At 45.3% G+C, this 16,162-nt stretch overlaps 1 protein-coding gene across 1 annotated transcript in view; it reads left to right on the top strand.

The window, feature by feature from the left end:
* Window positions 1-16,162, top strand: part of zc3h3 (zinc finger CCCH-type containing 3) — a 77,068-nt gene that overhangs the window by 44,267 nt on the left and 16,639 nt on the right. The window contains exons 4-6 of the mRNA XM_030083064.1: window positions 182-335; window positions 11,065-11,228; window positions 15,796-15,871. Coding sequence (XP_029938924.1) covers window positions 182-335; window positions 11,065-11,228; window positions 15,796-15,871 — 394 coding nt within the window. The remainder of the gene's footprint in view (window positions 1-181; window positions 336-11,064; window positions 11,229-15,795; window positions 15,872-16,162) is intronic.

Here is a 16,162-nt window from a genome sequence, read left to right as displayed (position 1 = left end):
TCTCATTTTTATATGTGAAGCTTATTAAAGAGCACACCTGCCAGAGTCCTCACACTAACTTGTGTGTCCGTCTGTGTGGGTATGCACTGGTTTATGCATTCATAACGACGTGTTTCTGCATGTTCTTATTTTCATGTCTGGACCTTCTCACTCATCACCTATTAATCATGTCTGTCTCCAGATCCCACGTCCACCTTATCACATCCTGGCTCCGCCTACCAACGGGTATTCACGTCGCGATACAAGATGGTGACCCGCCCGGGCTCCACCTCCACCTACGTCCACCACTACAACCCCGCACTCTCCTGGCGTGCCAAGAAGATCCAGTCTGCCAGGTAATCCACATTAACGATGACGAATCCATGCACTCACGCGCACCCTGTAGGGGTAACGATAATGCGGCTCAATGGCTAATGCTCCTCCGTGCAGAGCAGCGCCCCGTCTTTTATGTGTGAGTCATGTGTGGCATGAGTGGAAGAGGTCGGAAATTTATGGCACTCATTTTTACACAGTAGATAACCCAGAGAATAAAGCATTTACACCAGTGAGCTCCTCACATTAATTTACACCAGCAGGGAAACCATCACATCAAGGGGTGATTCAGAGAAAGAGAGAGATGGGAGGGACATTTTCTCAATATCATGACAGCCCAAATCATTTCTCTCTCTTTTTTTTTCAGTTTTTATTCATCAAGGTGCCTACCTGCCTGGTAGGCAGTTGTGAATATTCATAGGTCAATAAATATGTGGGTCTGAAAATAAGGTAGTGCATAAATGTATGTCGGTAGGTAGTCCACTTGTAGTTTGGAACATAGGTCTGCAGGTAGGCACATAGGCACTTAGAGAGTACAGAGAGATTAACAGGTACAAAAGTATGTGGATGAATTGTGTCTGTTCAACAATGATGACCTTGGGCCGTCGTTACCATGAGATGTGGACTTGGGATCAGAAGGTCGCAGTTTCGAATCTCGCTGCAGAGGGGTCGTCACTCTGAGCAAGACCCTCGACTCCGCTGTCGTCCAGGCACCGCGCTGTGGCAGCCAACTGGTCCTAGTATGCATAGTTAAGGTTAACTATGAAGAGGACGGTTAAAATGCAGAGAATTAACTTCCCTAAGGAGATCAACCAAGTATGCTTCTTTCTTTCTTTTTTAGTTCTTCTTTAAAAGGACTCAACAACACATTTAATCCACACATTAGAACCGCCCCGCTGGGGTCCCTGCCTGGGGCGCTCTTGGTCCTGCCCACTCTTGGCTTGATGGCTTGTGTTGTACCTGCTCCTGCTCCTGCTCCTCCTGACTGGGGTGGTCCTCTCTGCGTTCTTCCTGTGGGGCCCTCCTGGGCTTTCAGTGTGCTTTCCAGATAGACCGGGGCCGCTGCAGATATGGTGTGGTGCTGGATGTCCAGCTGACGTGGTCCAGGCCCGCTTTCCCAGTGTGCCGTGTGGTTTTATTCATTTATGCACTTCTCTTTGCAACAATACATTTGGTAAAGACAGTTCATGTTGATTTGGTTATATAACTGTTACTGGTTTATGGTGTGGCTTATGCTTCTCTTTGTTGCAACTTTAACAATAACGTCATCAGTAAGGTTGCTGTCCACTCCTCAATAAATAAGGAAATGTTTTTGATTTCTCACAAAAAATAATGATTTACTTAATATTATCTTTGTGGCTGATGTGTTTACTATCATGACTTAATTTAGATATTATTGAATATATTTAGCCGCTCTCCACATTGAGAGAGGTCTCCCGATAGAGGCCTACAAAGCACGCCGCGCTGGCAGGAAGCCCTGGGGTCAGCGCAGAACAGATTGGGGAGATCATATCTTTGTGAATGCCGTCGGGAAGTAGCTCAGGATCTCTCTAGAAAAACTGCAGAATGTTTCAGGGTAGAGTGATATCTGGACATCTTTGCTCTCCGTACTGCTGCCACGATCCTGTTTGGACTGAGTGTCAAAGCAGATTAATTATTCGATGGACGAGACATTTAGTCACTCGGTGGTGTCGTCCTGAGCACTCTTTCCCAGAGTAAAAATGTCCCAGTTCAAGTCCAGGCAGGGCTTTGTGCCTTCCTGTGGGGAGTTTGTGTGCATGTTTTCCTTAGCAGACCTGGCCTCTCTTCAGGAATTACAATTTCAATGATTATGAGACTTACTGTTGTCTCTAAACTGTCCCAAGGTGTTGTCTTTCTCTGTCTGTCTGTCTGTGCTCTTGTCCTGTGATGGACCGGAGAGCTGTCTGTGGTGTACTCTGCCTTCTCCTACAGTCTCCTGGGATCGGCTTCAGCATAGATAAAGCAATGTAGATAGATGTATACATTTTTATGTTTTTAATCACAAATCCTGGGTTCGATTAAAGCTGAAATTACTGTGAACAGTAATGGAGCACCATTAATTTCCAGAATGCCACAGCTTCATGTGTCTGTGTGAGTTTAAAAGCACTGCTTACGTGTGAAAAATTCCTTTTGAAGCACATGTGCAGTTTAGCGGTAAACTTGATTTTGACGTACTGGTGTTTCGTTCACTTTGTACACATGATCACTTTTTGTGATATTCAGCCATGTGGATCATTTCTGTGTGAAGAAACCAGACATTTCAAGCCTCAAACAACACTGTGGAGAAAAACATGCCCTTATTACAATTTATCAACAGCAAACATCAGTTAAACAGATCTCATGTAGGGATCAACTTTGAATCATTCAGTTTGACAGTGTCTCGATGTTGTTAAGTCATTTTGTCTATATGCATGCGCGTTGTGCATGAGCAGGTGATGAGGGTTCATTTGTGTAATCCAGATTTGGCGAGACAGAGGAGCCCGGCTCGTGGCTGGACTCAGCCTCTGGTGACTTATTACTATTCATTTAGCTGCTGTAGTAAATATTGATTCATCAAGGGATTTTCAATTTGAGCCCCCTGACATCTTGTGAAATATCACCAAGTGTGTGGAAGTGAGGAAAGAGATAGGGAGGGAGGGGGACAGGTCGAGTCCCCGGGGAGGGATGCCCCCCTCTCCACACACCTCCTCATCCTCTTACCCTCTCCTTTCTCATGCTTATCTATCTGTTTAACTCCAAAGACCACCGCCACTTTTATCAATTTGAGGCTATTGAGTGGAGCATGAGCTCATATTCTCTGCTCTTAACTACTGAGTGCCGCTCTTCATCTTTGGCCTATCAGACCCACTGATCCCTGTCCTCATAAGTCCTCAGCTCTTATCTCTGTGCCTGCTCGTCGCTGAACCCTGAGCATATTTTTAAAAGAAAATACCAGACCTAGACACTGCAGTCCAGAGGATTCCTGTGTGCTCATGGTTACATAACACAAATGATGAAGGAAATCACACGTTTTGCATAGAATCCAATTAAATTTGAGAGCATGAAGTGACCTTCAGTCTTCACTTTATCCATGTTTGTAGACACATGAAGCACTTGGCATTTGGCAATCGCAGCCATTTTGGTTTTGGTGGGATTGTGCCAGGGGACGGTGGGGTAGGCTTGGCTCCGAGTTGTGCGGTGGACTCCCCTCTCTGGGTCCTGGCCAGTGGGGTCCTGGAACTCTGGGTGACACCCACTCTTGGCTTGTGGCTTCTCTCTCTCTCTCTTCCCCCCCCCCCCCCCAGTAGGGGATAGTGTTAGTCTTATGTCTTATCTGTGTTGGTTGGCCATCTTGGGTTGAGTGTGTGGTTGTCGTTGGGGGTTGGGGATCCCATGTGCCTGGATGGTTTGGATCTGTACCTGCACCCTGTATGTCCATCTCACTTACTCTGAATACTTTGCTGGAAATTTAAATGTATCTAATTATAAGAATAGTTCATTCTTCGGACTGTGATATGTGTCTATTTTTTCTGTGAAATTCTTTTACATTTAAATGCCACGGTTCACTGTTAAATGCCAGTTTGTTTTACAGGTTTGGAGCATCTATTGTTATAGACTCCCAGGGAGAAACTGTAAAGAAGGCAGAATTACCCCCAGACTAGATACTTCTCTGGCCAGTCCTTAACAATTTCATGCTGTAAGCTTCAACCCTCCAGTGAGCGTTCTTCCTTTGGAGCAAATTAAGTTAAATTTGCAAAGTTTGACCTTCGTGTTTCTCTTTTGTTCACTGTTTTGTCTCCTAAAAGTACAGTCTGTCAAACTTCAGCTCAACCATCCCGTCCAGCCTTCTCCAGTAAATCTCTTTCTCCCAGACCTACAGGAAGTGAGGTTCTCCCTACCCAGCATGCCGTGCTCTCACCTAGTTTCAGCCATAACGATTCCAGCGGGTGATTTAGTGCAGAGGTGCGGTTTGACGGGGCGGGGAATCGGCTGCAGTATTTCAGTCGCCTTCACCAGAAAATAGATATAATCTCAACATTAACTCCATTAATAGTAGCAGGAGTGGAATTAAGAAAGCCATAAAACATGCACATTTCAGGATAAATTACAGCCCTGCTTCATCTCTCCCATACCGGCCCTTTTTTTTCTCCCCTCAGCCACACATTAATGTTCTGTACGCAGTGTTTGCTCTGTTTCTGCACCGTGTTTGCGCCTGTGTGTGTGGGTGTGAGTCTGATTAATAAAATCGTCATTTTTTGTTTTCTAGTGTAAATGTTAAAGCCCCAGGATCACGACACATCCTAAGTCCAAATAAGTATACTCTCTTTGAATGTGTGTATAAATATCTACACACACACACACACACACACACACACACACACACACACACACACACACACACACACACACACACACACACACACACACACACACTCTCTTGGTCCAGGCGCTCATCTCCTTTAGTGCTTCAGTATCGATCAGTACAGGATGTAAGCGACTGGGCAATAAAGTGAACCAGTGCTCTCTTTTCTTCACTTCTCTCCTCGTTTCCCCACATCCATCCCCCTCTTTATTCCGCCATTCATTCATTTGCTCATTACTTATCACATCGGTCGTTCATCTGCCACCCACATCATCTTCCATCTCGTTTGCCATTGTACTCCTCACAAATACACACATAGAGCTTAATTTTACAATTAAATATGAAGGTTTTTTTTCTAGCTTTCAGGTATATTGACAGGAAATAGTGTGTGAACCATTTATACTTTCAAACTTTTCTCTATGTTTTTAACCTAATACCACAAACACAAGTGGACTATTTTGTGTTTTTAATTCCAACAAATCCATTTAACTTTCTTACAGCTGGTGTAAAGATTAAGTGACTAAGCTGATGACTCCATAACAGCTAGTTGAAGTCAGGAGTTAGCAAACCTGGAGTCCAAATAATAATAAAAAAGCAGGGGAAAACTAACTTGGGCCCATGTTGACAGCAACTTTGTCCTCTGAAAAACGCTCAAAACTTTTGATTGTGCCGTTCACAGGAAGCACCTGTTGATGTGATTCATGCCTGACAAGAATGACATCTCTGAAGACAGTTGTGAATTGAGATGCATAAAGCTGGAAGAGGTTACAAAACTGAAAGATATTGGATAGAGTTGAACACCAGGCCCAAGCACCAAAGGCAGAATGCGGAACAAAAGAAAAAGAAACGGAAAATTCTAGAGTAACAGCTTAAGGCTTGAAGGACTGGAACGTGTCTGTTAATCCGTCTAACACACAGAGAAACATCAAAGTGGAATGGACTGAAATGAAAGCAACAGACTGCATGATTCCTGAAGTTTACCAAAGAGCACCTTGAAACTCGACAACATGGCTGGGAAAGTGTTTTGTTTACTGATCGAAGTAAGTTTCAGTTGCTCACGTTGGAAAGAGCATGCAGGCATTACAGGAATCTGATAGCACGATGTCAGGATGGATTTGCTGGCAGCTGAAGCTCAGGTGTACCTGGGAAACACAACACAACACAAACATGGGGGAAAAAATTGCCACATAAAAGTTACACAAAAACAAAAATTCTGTCTTTCAGAGTGTCTCAGTCAGAACCCAGGCTCGAATCTCACAGAGATGCTTTGAAATAATCTGAGGAGACACATTTAGGCCCAGCATCCCATGAAAATGGCCGAGCTGAAGATGTTCTTGAGGAAGAAAAGTCTGAAAGGGCTTGGTTGAAGTTGAATGTGTAAAAGGAGGTTCAGCCAGTACTGAGCACCAGTTATTCACTCACTGCTTTGACCGGCGCTCCACACATCTCCGTCAACATGTTTGATGAAAACGTTGAATATTAAACCTGTTTCTGTATTATTAGGTTAAGCACATTGTATTCTTGTGACTTTTATGAAGACTGGATCAAAATTCACCAGTAATTAATGCATGAAGGTTGGAAACTGAAAAGAGTTCATGTGCTATATCTTACCACTGTGCATTTGATTCTAAACCTTCATGATTTGTAACGACGCCTCTTTGCTTTCCTTTAAGTGGCCGAAGAGGAGCAGCAGCCTCTCAGGGTCGGAATTAGCCAGATGACTGTTTTTGCTGCGCTCTGTTTCAAGGGTAACTGTTTCCCAATATGAGCTTACTAATGCTTGGGTTGCAGACAAATAGACAAGGGCAGCATTATTCTGAGCAGCCGTGCGACCCTCCAAATTCTTCCCTGCCACTAAAACAAAAGTCGGATCATTCATCAACGGCGCCCGTAGTGCTGAGTTGCGCTCTCCTTTATCTGTGCATCACATGGTCAAAGCAGTGCTCATACACACACGCACACACACACACACACACACACACACACACACACACACTCACACTCACACTCACACACAGGTCTCGTGGGGATTTCTTTGTGCCCTTACACCGTCCTCTATTTCTTCCTTTTTTCAACTTTTTTTTTTAACTCTTCTTTTGTGATGAGTTTAAATTCTCTTACCTTGACCTCCAGACTTTGTTTTTCTAGTTTATGGCATCTTCAAAAGGTTGTATTGCACAAAATATATATTTCATAGGATTTATAAATGTAATGAGAGATGAAACACGTGCTGGGAGTAAAATTGTGCAAATGTACTGGTAATTTATAAAGCGACAAAAAAAAAAGTGTTATGTAATTTTTCTAAACAATTTCACTTTTATATTCAGAAAGATTGGAAGCTGGTATTTATGTTTGTTGACTTTTCATAGAGCAAACAACTAGCTCCATAGCTTTACGTAGTAAAAGTCTAGTTTGCTGCATAAATCATATTAGATTAAGTAAAAGAAAAAAAAAACATGGTCGATTGTGGTCTGAAGCACTAATTCTCTTGTCTGTGATGCAAAAACAAAAACAAGAGCCTTTAAAGCGATACTTTAACATTTTGGCAAATTGGCCCATTTAGCACAATTCCTTAGTCATTTCGAACATCATACTTACTTTTTTTGTGAGGGCGAGCTGTTGTTTATTCAGAGGCAAGTCGGGGAAGGTTTTTGGGATGGACACAATGGAAGTGAATGGTATTTTTGTTCCCCCTCGTCAAACTCATCAAATACACAATCCAACAACCCCAAAACACTTTGGTGGACACGTTATAATCCGCACATTCACTACGCTGTGAAATATTAATGCAAAATTACCAGATTGAGTTGTTTATGCGAAGATTGCTAAAATGGAACTACTTACTAAACATGGCGTCTGGGCATAGTGATTTCAAAAGAAAAAGTAGTTCCCAGTATTTGCTTCAGTGTCGTAACACTACAATATTATTTGTTGGTGTTTCACAACGTAGTGAATATGCGGATTATAACGTGTCCACCAAAGTGTTTGGGGGTTGTTGGATTTTGTATTTGATGAGTTTGACGAGGGGGAACAAAAATACCATCCACTTCCATTGTGTCCGTCCCGAAAACCTTCCCCGACTCGCCTCTGAATAAACAACAGCTCGCCTTCACAAAAAAAGTAAGTATGCCGTTCCAAATGACTAAGGAATTGCGCTAAATGGGCCAATTTGCCAAAATGTTGAAGTATCGCTTTAAAATAAACGTTTGGCAGAAGCTGGAGTCTCAATGTGGACTAATGCCTTCACCATTTGAATCCTCGTTTTTAGGCATTTGGTATTTAATTTGGTTGGAGTTGGAGACGTGTTTGGAGAATGGCTGTTGTATAACTGCATGTAGCAGAGGTTGTCCTGTGTAACACTGACACATTTCCACCTGATTGTTTTATTCTGATTGTTTTTAGTTTATTCATTGCCCCCCCCCAAAAAAAAATTAAAACCAAGCCAGAGAAGTGAGATTTAGTAGTGACATTCCAATGTGTTCTCCTTGCACATTTTGGCACAGAAACAAAGAAATCGGATTAATTTGAAGCTCACCTGTCGGTGAAAGTTTCACCCCAGCTGAATGGAAGTTTGCACGTCATCCGAAGCAGCAACACTCACCTTATGATACCAGACAGCGAACGTCTGCTGGGCTGAAGCAGTGAAGGAAAAAACCTACTTGTTTTGTTTCTTTTTTCTTTTTTTTTTTCTTTTTTTTTTAATGTTTGGTTTTCTGTGCTGCGTAGACTGTTTTCCTTTTCCTTTCCATTACTGGCAGATTACCTTATTGTGTCGGTAATCTGCTCCTACAAAGGCTGTTTTCACTAATGATGTGCGGCCCGAGGGTGAAACTCATTCACACAGTTGTCTGTACAGTAGCGCAAAAGTCCTGCACTTTAATTTATGCTCAAATGAAGCACTCGGCTCATCACTACAACAATTAGATCAAGCAGCAAGCTGACGTTCATGTTCAGTTGATTATATAATGATAATAGTTGCCTTTCACAGGTGGTTTTATCTCAGTCATTTTTCAGACGCTACAAAGTGGCATAACATGATTTTGTCAATGCTCCACTTTAACCCAAAATCCATCAGGGATTAAAAAAAAAAAAGGAAGCTGTGATAATAAAGTCATGATGGTATTGTTTGTATGTTTCTAATAAAACAAGCTCTCACTGTCAGGTGAGAGCTGAATGACTGGCTGATTGCCAGATGCTGCTGTTGCTTTAATTTGGAGGCACGCAAGCGAGGAACTTCCAAATCTAAAAGTAACAAAAACGAAAAAATAAAAACTGCAAAACATTACTGTGCCCAGATAATTAGTCTCTTGTTCTCCCTGCAGACAAGAGAGGGGAGTTGTAGGGCACCCACCTGGTGAAGCCCACAGTCACTCCAGCCAGATAATAAAAGACCACCAAGGTGCAACTAAAGGCTGTGACAGTATCTCAAAAGTCAACTCTCACCTTCCTAGCCATTGGGATGAAAATGTCTGGATGGTAACTGTGAGTTCACGCTGATGATACTCAGTAACTTTGTTCTGTTAAAGACGCCACAGACTGAAGCTGCGGTATAACGAGTTAGGGTTAGGTTGTGAGATTAGAAGAAACACTGATGTTTTCCTGTGATCGTAGTGCATGACGGGGGAGTGCGGTGGAGACGGAAGGACAACTTATTCCCAGTTCAGTGTTATTCATCAGTGTCCATTCAGACACAAATCGAACCGTACACAAAGAAGACGACGACACCGACGACGATGTAGAAGATGAGAATGGAGAACGATATTTGTGTACTTTATTGATCCTTCTTGGGGAAATTCTTTCTCTGCATTTAACTCTTCCTGTATTCAGATACGACATCGCTCCCACAGAACTGTCAGTGACAGAGGGGTCGATGACACAATGACAGGCAGATGAAGTGTGAGAAACAAAGGAGCTCATAATAAAGTGATGAAAAAAAAAACTAGCAACAGGACAACCCCATGTGCGGCCATAATCTTTTAACACAGGTCAGTCATTGTCTGTGTTTCTGCCGTTAGCAGACTGGTTTTTTCTGAAAACACACAAAAAGAAATGAAAGCAAAACGTCCCGCTTGGTGAGAGCGAACTGGAGTGGAGTGAGTCTTTGCCTGGAGTGAGGCGGCAGCTCTCCCTCACTCCTCACTCAGGCAGACATTCATTTGACAGTATTTGGCGGGGTCTGTCTGTCCCTTCCCTCCCCCACAGCGAATCTCCCCGCGGCTCCGCTCTCTGGCCACCTCCTCCCGACGGTAGCTCCATGTCAGGGTTAACTGCCGTCTGTGTTAACTGTTCATGTCATATCCCCATTAACCTCCATTGTGGCTCCCCGGGCCACACGCTCCTTGTTTAAGCCTCCCTGGGTGGCAGTCAGCGCTCCAACATTAGCCTCCATTACGGCTCCCCTGGCTGCAGTTGCCCTGTGTAGGGCAGCCACTGATCTTGTACCGGTGAAACCGAGTGTCTGTGCCGCTTGAGTTATGGCGCACGGTCAGGTAGGCCCGTGCGCGCGGACGCTTCCAGCGGCCGGCGCTCACTCCGTTTCTTCCTTGTTTTGCAGCGGTGCAGCGTCCATGTCAGTTGTTTAGCGCGTGGCGTGCGTCCGGGGGTAACCCTCTCTCTTCTCTGTAATGGGAGGCATGAACTCTCGCTCTAAACCCATTTCCAGCCCATCTGAAATACGGCAGCAAATTACCTCCAGCGGCGCCCTGCACACCAGCCCCAATCCGCCCCAAATAGAAGTGACAGGACAGCGCAATTTATCGCCATAACCCCTGCGCCGCCCGCCCGTACACACAGACAGACACACACACACACACACACACACACACACACACACGAGCTCTCTCACCTACTGAGTGAACACGTGTGTGGGGGCCTGCAATTGTGTGTTACTGTACATACTGTATGTGTGGTGTGTGTGTGTGCGCGTGTGTGTGCGCGTGTGTGTGGTCTCCACACTCCAGTGTAGGGGCCAACCCGGCTGCTCTGGCCCCCTGCCCTGCCTATTATCTCATTGATTTCCTCCTCTCCTCTTTTCAATTCTCTCCATTTCCACACTGCCGTCCTTTCCATTAGAGGAGCAATTTAACAGAGTGCTGTGACATGGGAGGAGAGATCGAGAGAAAACGCACGAGAGAGAGAAGAAGAGAGACAGAGAGAGGGTGGGGGGGGGCTACAAGAAGGAAACAGAAAGTGAGAAGAGGACATATGTGGAGGAAGTGGAGGCAAAATGGGTCAAAAGGGGGTGAAAGTTAGGCGAGGATTACAGATTAAACTATAGGCAAAGCACAGCAGGGATTAAAATGTCACATTTGTAAGTCACATCTCCCCAAGTTGAGCTGAAAAGCTGAATTATAAAATATGTTTTGTTCATTTTTGTTGACTGTGTGCAGGAGTTTCCTCCAGAGACGTCATCGGGTTCCCTACAACACGCACCTGTCGTTCAGCCAGTACTGGAGAGGGACCCAGATGTGCTGGATCGATGACTCCCTGTACAGGGTCTCGGCCAACAGGCTGTCTCGCACAGCACCGGCCAGCCTGTCAATCAACCGAACAGGTACTGGTGTTGTTGCGGGAGATTGTGTGTGCTGTTGTCAGAACGGAGAGCTGAGTGATCTGGTCAGGATAGGCGCAAGGCTCAACTCTCATACTGAGTCTCAGTTGGTCAGTTTAAAACTCAATGCACATCGTTTCTTCAAACAAAGCCATAAATATGTTCACAAAGCCTGGACGAGGACACCATGGCTTCATCGTCCAAGAGGAGCCGCCCGGACGCTCCCCACCTGCTGCTGCATCGTCCACCTGATGACAAACCGGACACATGCGACGCCCGGCTGGCGTCGATGGAGATGCTTCACCATGAGCTTCAGGAGTCTGGAGTTTGGCCAGCAGCAGGTGGCTGTGTTAACAGTGGAGAACTGTGGGACTTGATGTAGTTCCTGACCCAGAGGGTGAGTTGACTGTCGGAGGACAAGAAGAAGATGCTGGATCTCCAGAGCTGGAGCATGCAGGACAAACTGGTCTTCGCTGGGCCTGAATAGGTGGAGCAGCACCCCAAGGTGTTCACCAGGAGCATTCTGCTGGTACACCTCAAGCTGTCTGCCCACGCCGTGAAGGGTTTCGCTTTACACCCAGTCCACTGCCTCCCGGGGAGATCCTGGTCCGTTCCTTCATTCCCCTTCATCGTGACCCCTTGTTCTTATAATCTATCACTGTCTTTGCCACAGAAGTACTTAACCCCGAGTTTCATTACATCCTTTAAAAAAACTGTAGACAGTGTTTCTAGAAACAAATGGTCTGCCTGGTGTCTCTCTGTGTATTCTCTGGGACACATGAGGAGCAAAGTCATTTATTTTACTTTTTTTTTTTCATTTAAAACAAAAAGGACAGAATGATCAAAAATACGAGTGTAGAAGACTAAAAATAGACTCAAATGAAATCATTAACTAAAAAATACTATTTCAACGACAGTGTTTACACTTGCAGGTCAGCTAAAATGAAATAAATTTTAATTGAAACTCCAAATAGTGAAGTAACTCCTTATTCTCAAGAAATGAGTAGCACATTAAGATAATTCTGAAACAAATTGCACTTTAAGATAAACCCACCATGATCTGAAATAGAGACCTTTCTGAGCAGAGTGGACCCAAACAAAGGGAGCAGATTACAGACCTGTAAGCACCCATCTGAAGAGAAGAACTTCATGAAGATGTCCATCATTTTCCCGATGGCAAAGCCCCATGAGCCGATGGATACCCTGTAAAATTCCACAAAGAATTCTGGCCTTTATCCTGGCCTGAGTCTTCTACTTACCCTCCATACATAAACTGCTCAAGTACCAGCCTTGTTTTGAAACCAGGTAAAGATTCCAGGCTCCCATCTTGCCATTGCCCAATATCTCTAATCAACTCAGATCTCAAATTATCAGTATCCCTTTCGAGCAGAATAGAAAAAAAATATACGGTAGTCCACTAGGACATCAAATGTAGATTAATTGACTCGATAAACCCACGCCACATTAACAGAGCACTGGATTTTTCACCGAAAGGAATGCATTCGTAAAAGAGAAAATCAGAAAGCATCTCAGCTAAGTGTTTATATTTGTTACTTGGGCTTAATATACTTTAGACACATTTTGGTCCAAGACTCCATGAAACAGATAAACACACGGTATTAGATTCTGTGTATTTAGCTTAAAGTCCCTTCAAAGTAGAGGCCGTGTCTTTCAAATGTGACTGACATTTTCAGCAGGGAGCTGTGGTAAATCAGTGTTACACACCCTCGTACAGTTGATGTATCTGAGGTAATTGCTGCTGTTGTTGCAGACGAGACCCCTCAGTAAGCTGCATACACGGCCGAACCGAGGGGGCGGGGGTGCTTGGAACCGTTTCCACACACTGCCACTGGATGCAGAAACAGGAAACACTCAACTATACGATGAATCATCCGGTGTTTGGCACTCTTTAACAGGAAGTAAATAAGCAGGGATTTCAAAATATCACTTTTTTTTTTTTAACTCTGATTGTCAAATATTAAGAGACGTAAGAACATAAACAATAAAAGTATGTTGAGGTTTGATACCCAGCCTGTAAGCAGCAGACTGTGAACACCCATGTTTGCTGCAGCTCTGTCCACATGCTCTCTAATAGACCGGCTGGATTTGCCATCTGAAATAATAAAGTTGTCATCTGTCAGAGCGGCGAAAGGGAGGGCCCTGAGATTAAAGCCCAGATCTGCCTCTACACCTTCACACTCCTCTGCGTCTATTCTTTTTTTTTTTTCCCCCCCTTTATTGTGCACATTGTGGTGCAACTGAACCCGCAGGTGAAATTGAAGATTCTGTTTCCACTCGTGACCTGCATCCCAACGCACTCCTGCGTCCTCCACCGGCAGCCTCAGGTGTCTCCTCTGAACAGGAGTTACCCTTTCACATCTTTCCCCGCTGCGTGAGCTGCTGGGAGCGAGCCACAGGATTCCGTCATGCCGCTCCGCTGGAGTCCACACCGGAGCGCACACTTGATGCGAAGCGTTTCACAGCCAAAAGAAAGCTCCAGAATTAGAGGGCTAAATAAGATAAATTGCACGGGCACACCGGTGTTTGCAGAGTGCACTGGGTGCATCCTGTTTATGATGTTCTCGCACAGAGCGAGACGTCACGTTTGGCTTTGGCACCAATGCGTCAGACTGCCACAGTATAAATAACCAGTTGCATATCAGGCCGGTATTGCATCTGCCTGCACAAACACACTATGCAGTGACTTTAGTAATACCTAAGCTTTAAGTGTAGAGTTACCATAATGTTTATTTAGAATTTTTATTTTAGATTGGATTTCTCTCTTAAAATAGCACCATGATGGTCATTTGAACTCAAAAACCAATGAAAAGCTACAACACAAGCCAAAAAACAGCTGCAGTTCTTTCAAATATGGTGGATTCTCAGAATTTTATTGTTTTTGTTATGCTTCATATGGGAGCATTTAGCAGGGATGGACTGTCTTCCTTCCTCCAGAAAACTGGATTCCCCCCCCCCCCCCCCCCCCCCACCAAGCTTTTGAGTATGATCAAGTCGATCCCCCAGGACGTGAACGGCGTCGTCCAGTTCGAGATCATCTTCAGACCCTTTTCTGATCAAGAACGGTGTGAAGCAGGGCTGTGTCCCTGCTCCAACCCTTTTAGGCATGTTTTTCTCCCTGCTCCTGTGCTACATCTTCCGGGACTCTGAAGACGGCGTCTTCCTCCACACCAGGAGCGACGGAGGCCTCTTTAACCTGGCACGCCTCAGAGCAAAAACCAAGGGGCCGAACATTTTCCTCAGGGAGCCGCTCTTTGCTGACGATGCTGGTCTTGTTGCCCACACTGAGGAAGCGCTCCAGCGTCTCATCAACTGCTTTGCTGGTCCCTGCTCTGAGTTTGGCCTCACCATCAGTCTCAAAAAGACTGAGGTCATGGGTCAGGATGTCAGTAGTGATCCCAGTATTAACATCGGTGACCACACCCTTGAGGTGGTGGACAAGTTCCCCTACCTCGGGTCCATCATCTCCAGGAACCTTTCCCGCGACACCGAACTGAACGCACGCATCGGCAAGGCATCGACAGTGATGGCCCGCCTGGCGAAGCGTGTCTGGGACAACTCCACGCTAACCCCCAACGGCAGCAAAGCATGGACCTCTACTCCTGTCAGGAATGCTGGCTGAACGCTCTCCACCAATGTTGCCTTCGCAGACTACTGGGCATCACTTGGCAGGACCGTGTCTCCAACATCGACGTCCTGGCCAGAGCAGATGTGCCCAGTATGTTTGCCATCCTGACCCAGAGATGCTTGCGGTGGCTTGGCCACGTCACCCAAATGGACGACGGCCGCATCCCCAAAGACTTACTTTACGGGGAGCTGGCTACTGGAAACGTGTCAAAGGGACGCCCAGCTCTCAGGTTCTCCTCAACCTCAAGGCTGGAGGCTTCAACCCCTCCCACCTGGAGTCAGCCGCCTCCGACAGCTCCGATTGGCGGACCACCATCCAGGATGTGATCAGAACAGCAAGGAGAGAAGAGACACCCGATGGGGAGAAAAGACTCCGCAAACAGCGGAGATCATTGACATCCCCACCACACCTCGAAGAGTTCATCTGCAGTGGCGGCGGCAGGATCTGCAGATCCCATATCACCCTCTACAGCCACACTCGATGCTGCAGCTCCCTGACTGAAGACCCACGGCGCAAAGCCCCCCCCCCCCCCCCCCCCCCCATGATCTTTCCAGATCGATGGAGGCAACAACCAGCTTCATATAGAATGCATTTTATACATCTACAAAGTTTGTCTTAACCACATCACCTTGTTAAGTGAATCTTTGAGAGGCAGGTGTAAGCTTTCCTTCAGATGTGTCTTGAAGAGGAATTAAACAAACGCCTCTTGAGATTATCGAAACAAGGCTGTTGTGCTGTTGTGTTTTCTGACCTATGAGCTTCAGTCTATTGGATGTACACATGATGTTGCTGGACTGTAGGAAGAATCATTGTGCAACTAATTTGGATCCTAAAACAAAAAAGCGCATCTTAACCAGAGATCCAGAAAATGTAGATTCAGCCTTGATCTAAGTTGCTGATTTGTCTTTCTCCTTCCATGTTTAGGACGCTCTCCCGGCTTTCAACACTCGCATCTAAGCCCTGCCTTGCTCCGAGCCTCCAGCACTCGTAACTTAGCCAGGTAACGTGATTTTCCAGTTGCTTTCCTGTCATGTACATGAGGCTGCATCTGCAAATGCTGCCCACCAAAGAGAGTAAAGGGAAGGCTTTCAATTAACAGAAGTTATATATGGGCTGTCTTGCTGGCCCTCTTCATGCAGCGCCACCATCATGAAATCATATCCAGCCAAGACAGTTGCATCTGATCCTCTGCTCTCTCCTTTCCATATTAATTGCCTTTCATCACTGTCAGCTCAGAGGTGTACAGCCAAAAGAATCTGTTAAAATTAAAATGTGCATTACAGTACTGATA

This window comes from Salarias fasciatus, chromosome 23 (assembly GCF_902148845.1).
Source record: "Salarias fasciatus chromosome 23, fSalaFa1.1, whole genome shotgun sequence".
Classification (NCBI taxonomy): Eukaryota; Metazoa; Chordata; class Actinopteri; order Blenniiformes; family Blenniidae; genus Salarias; species Salarias fasciatus.
This window is presented reverse-complemented; position numbering and strand designations above follow the sequence as displayed.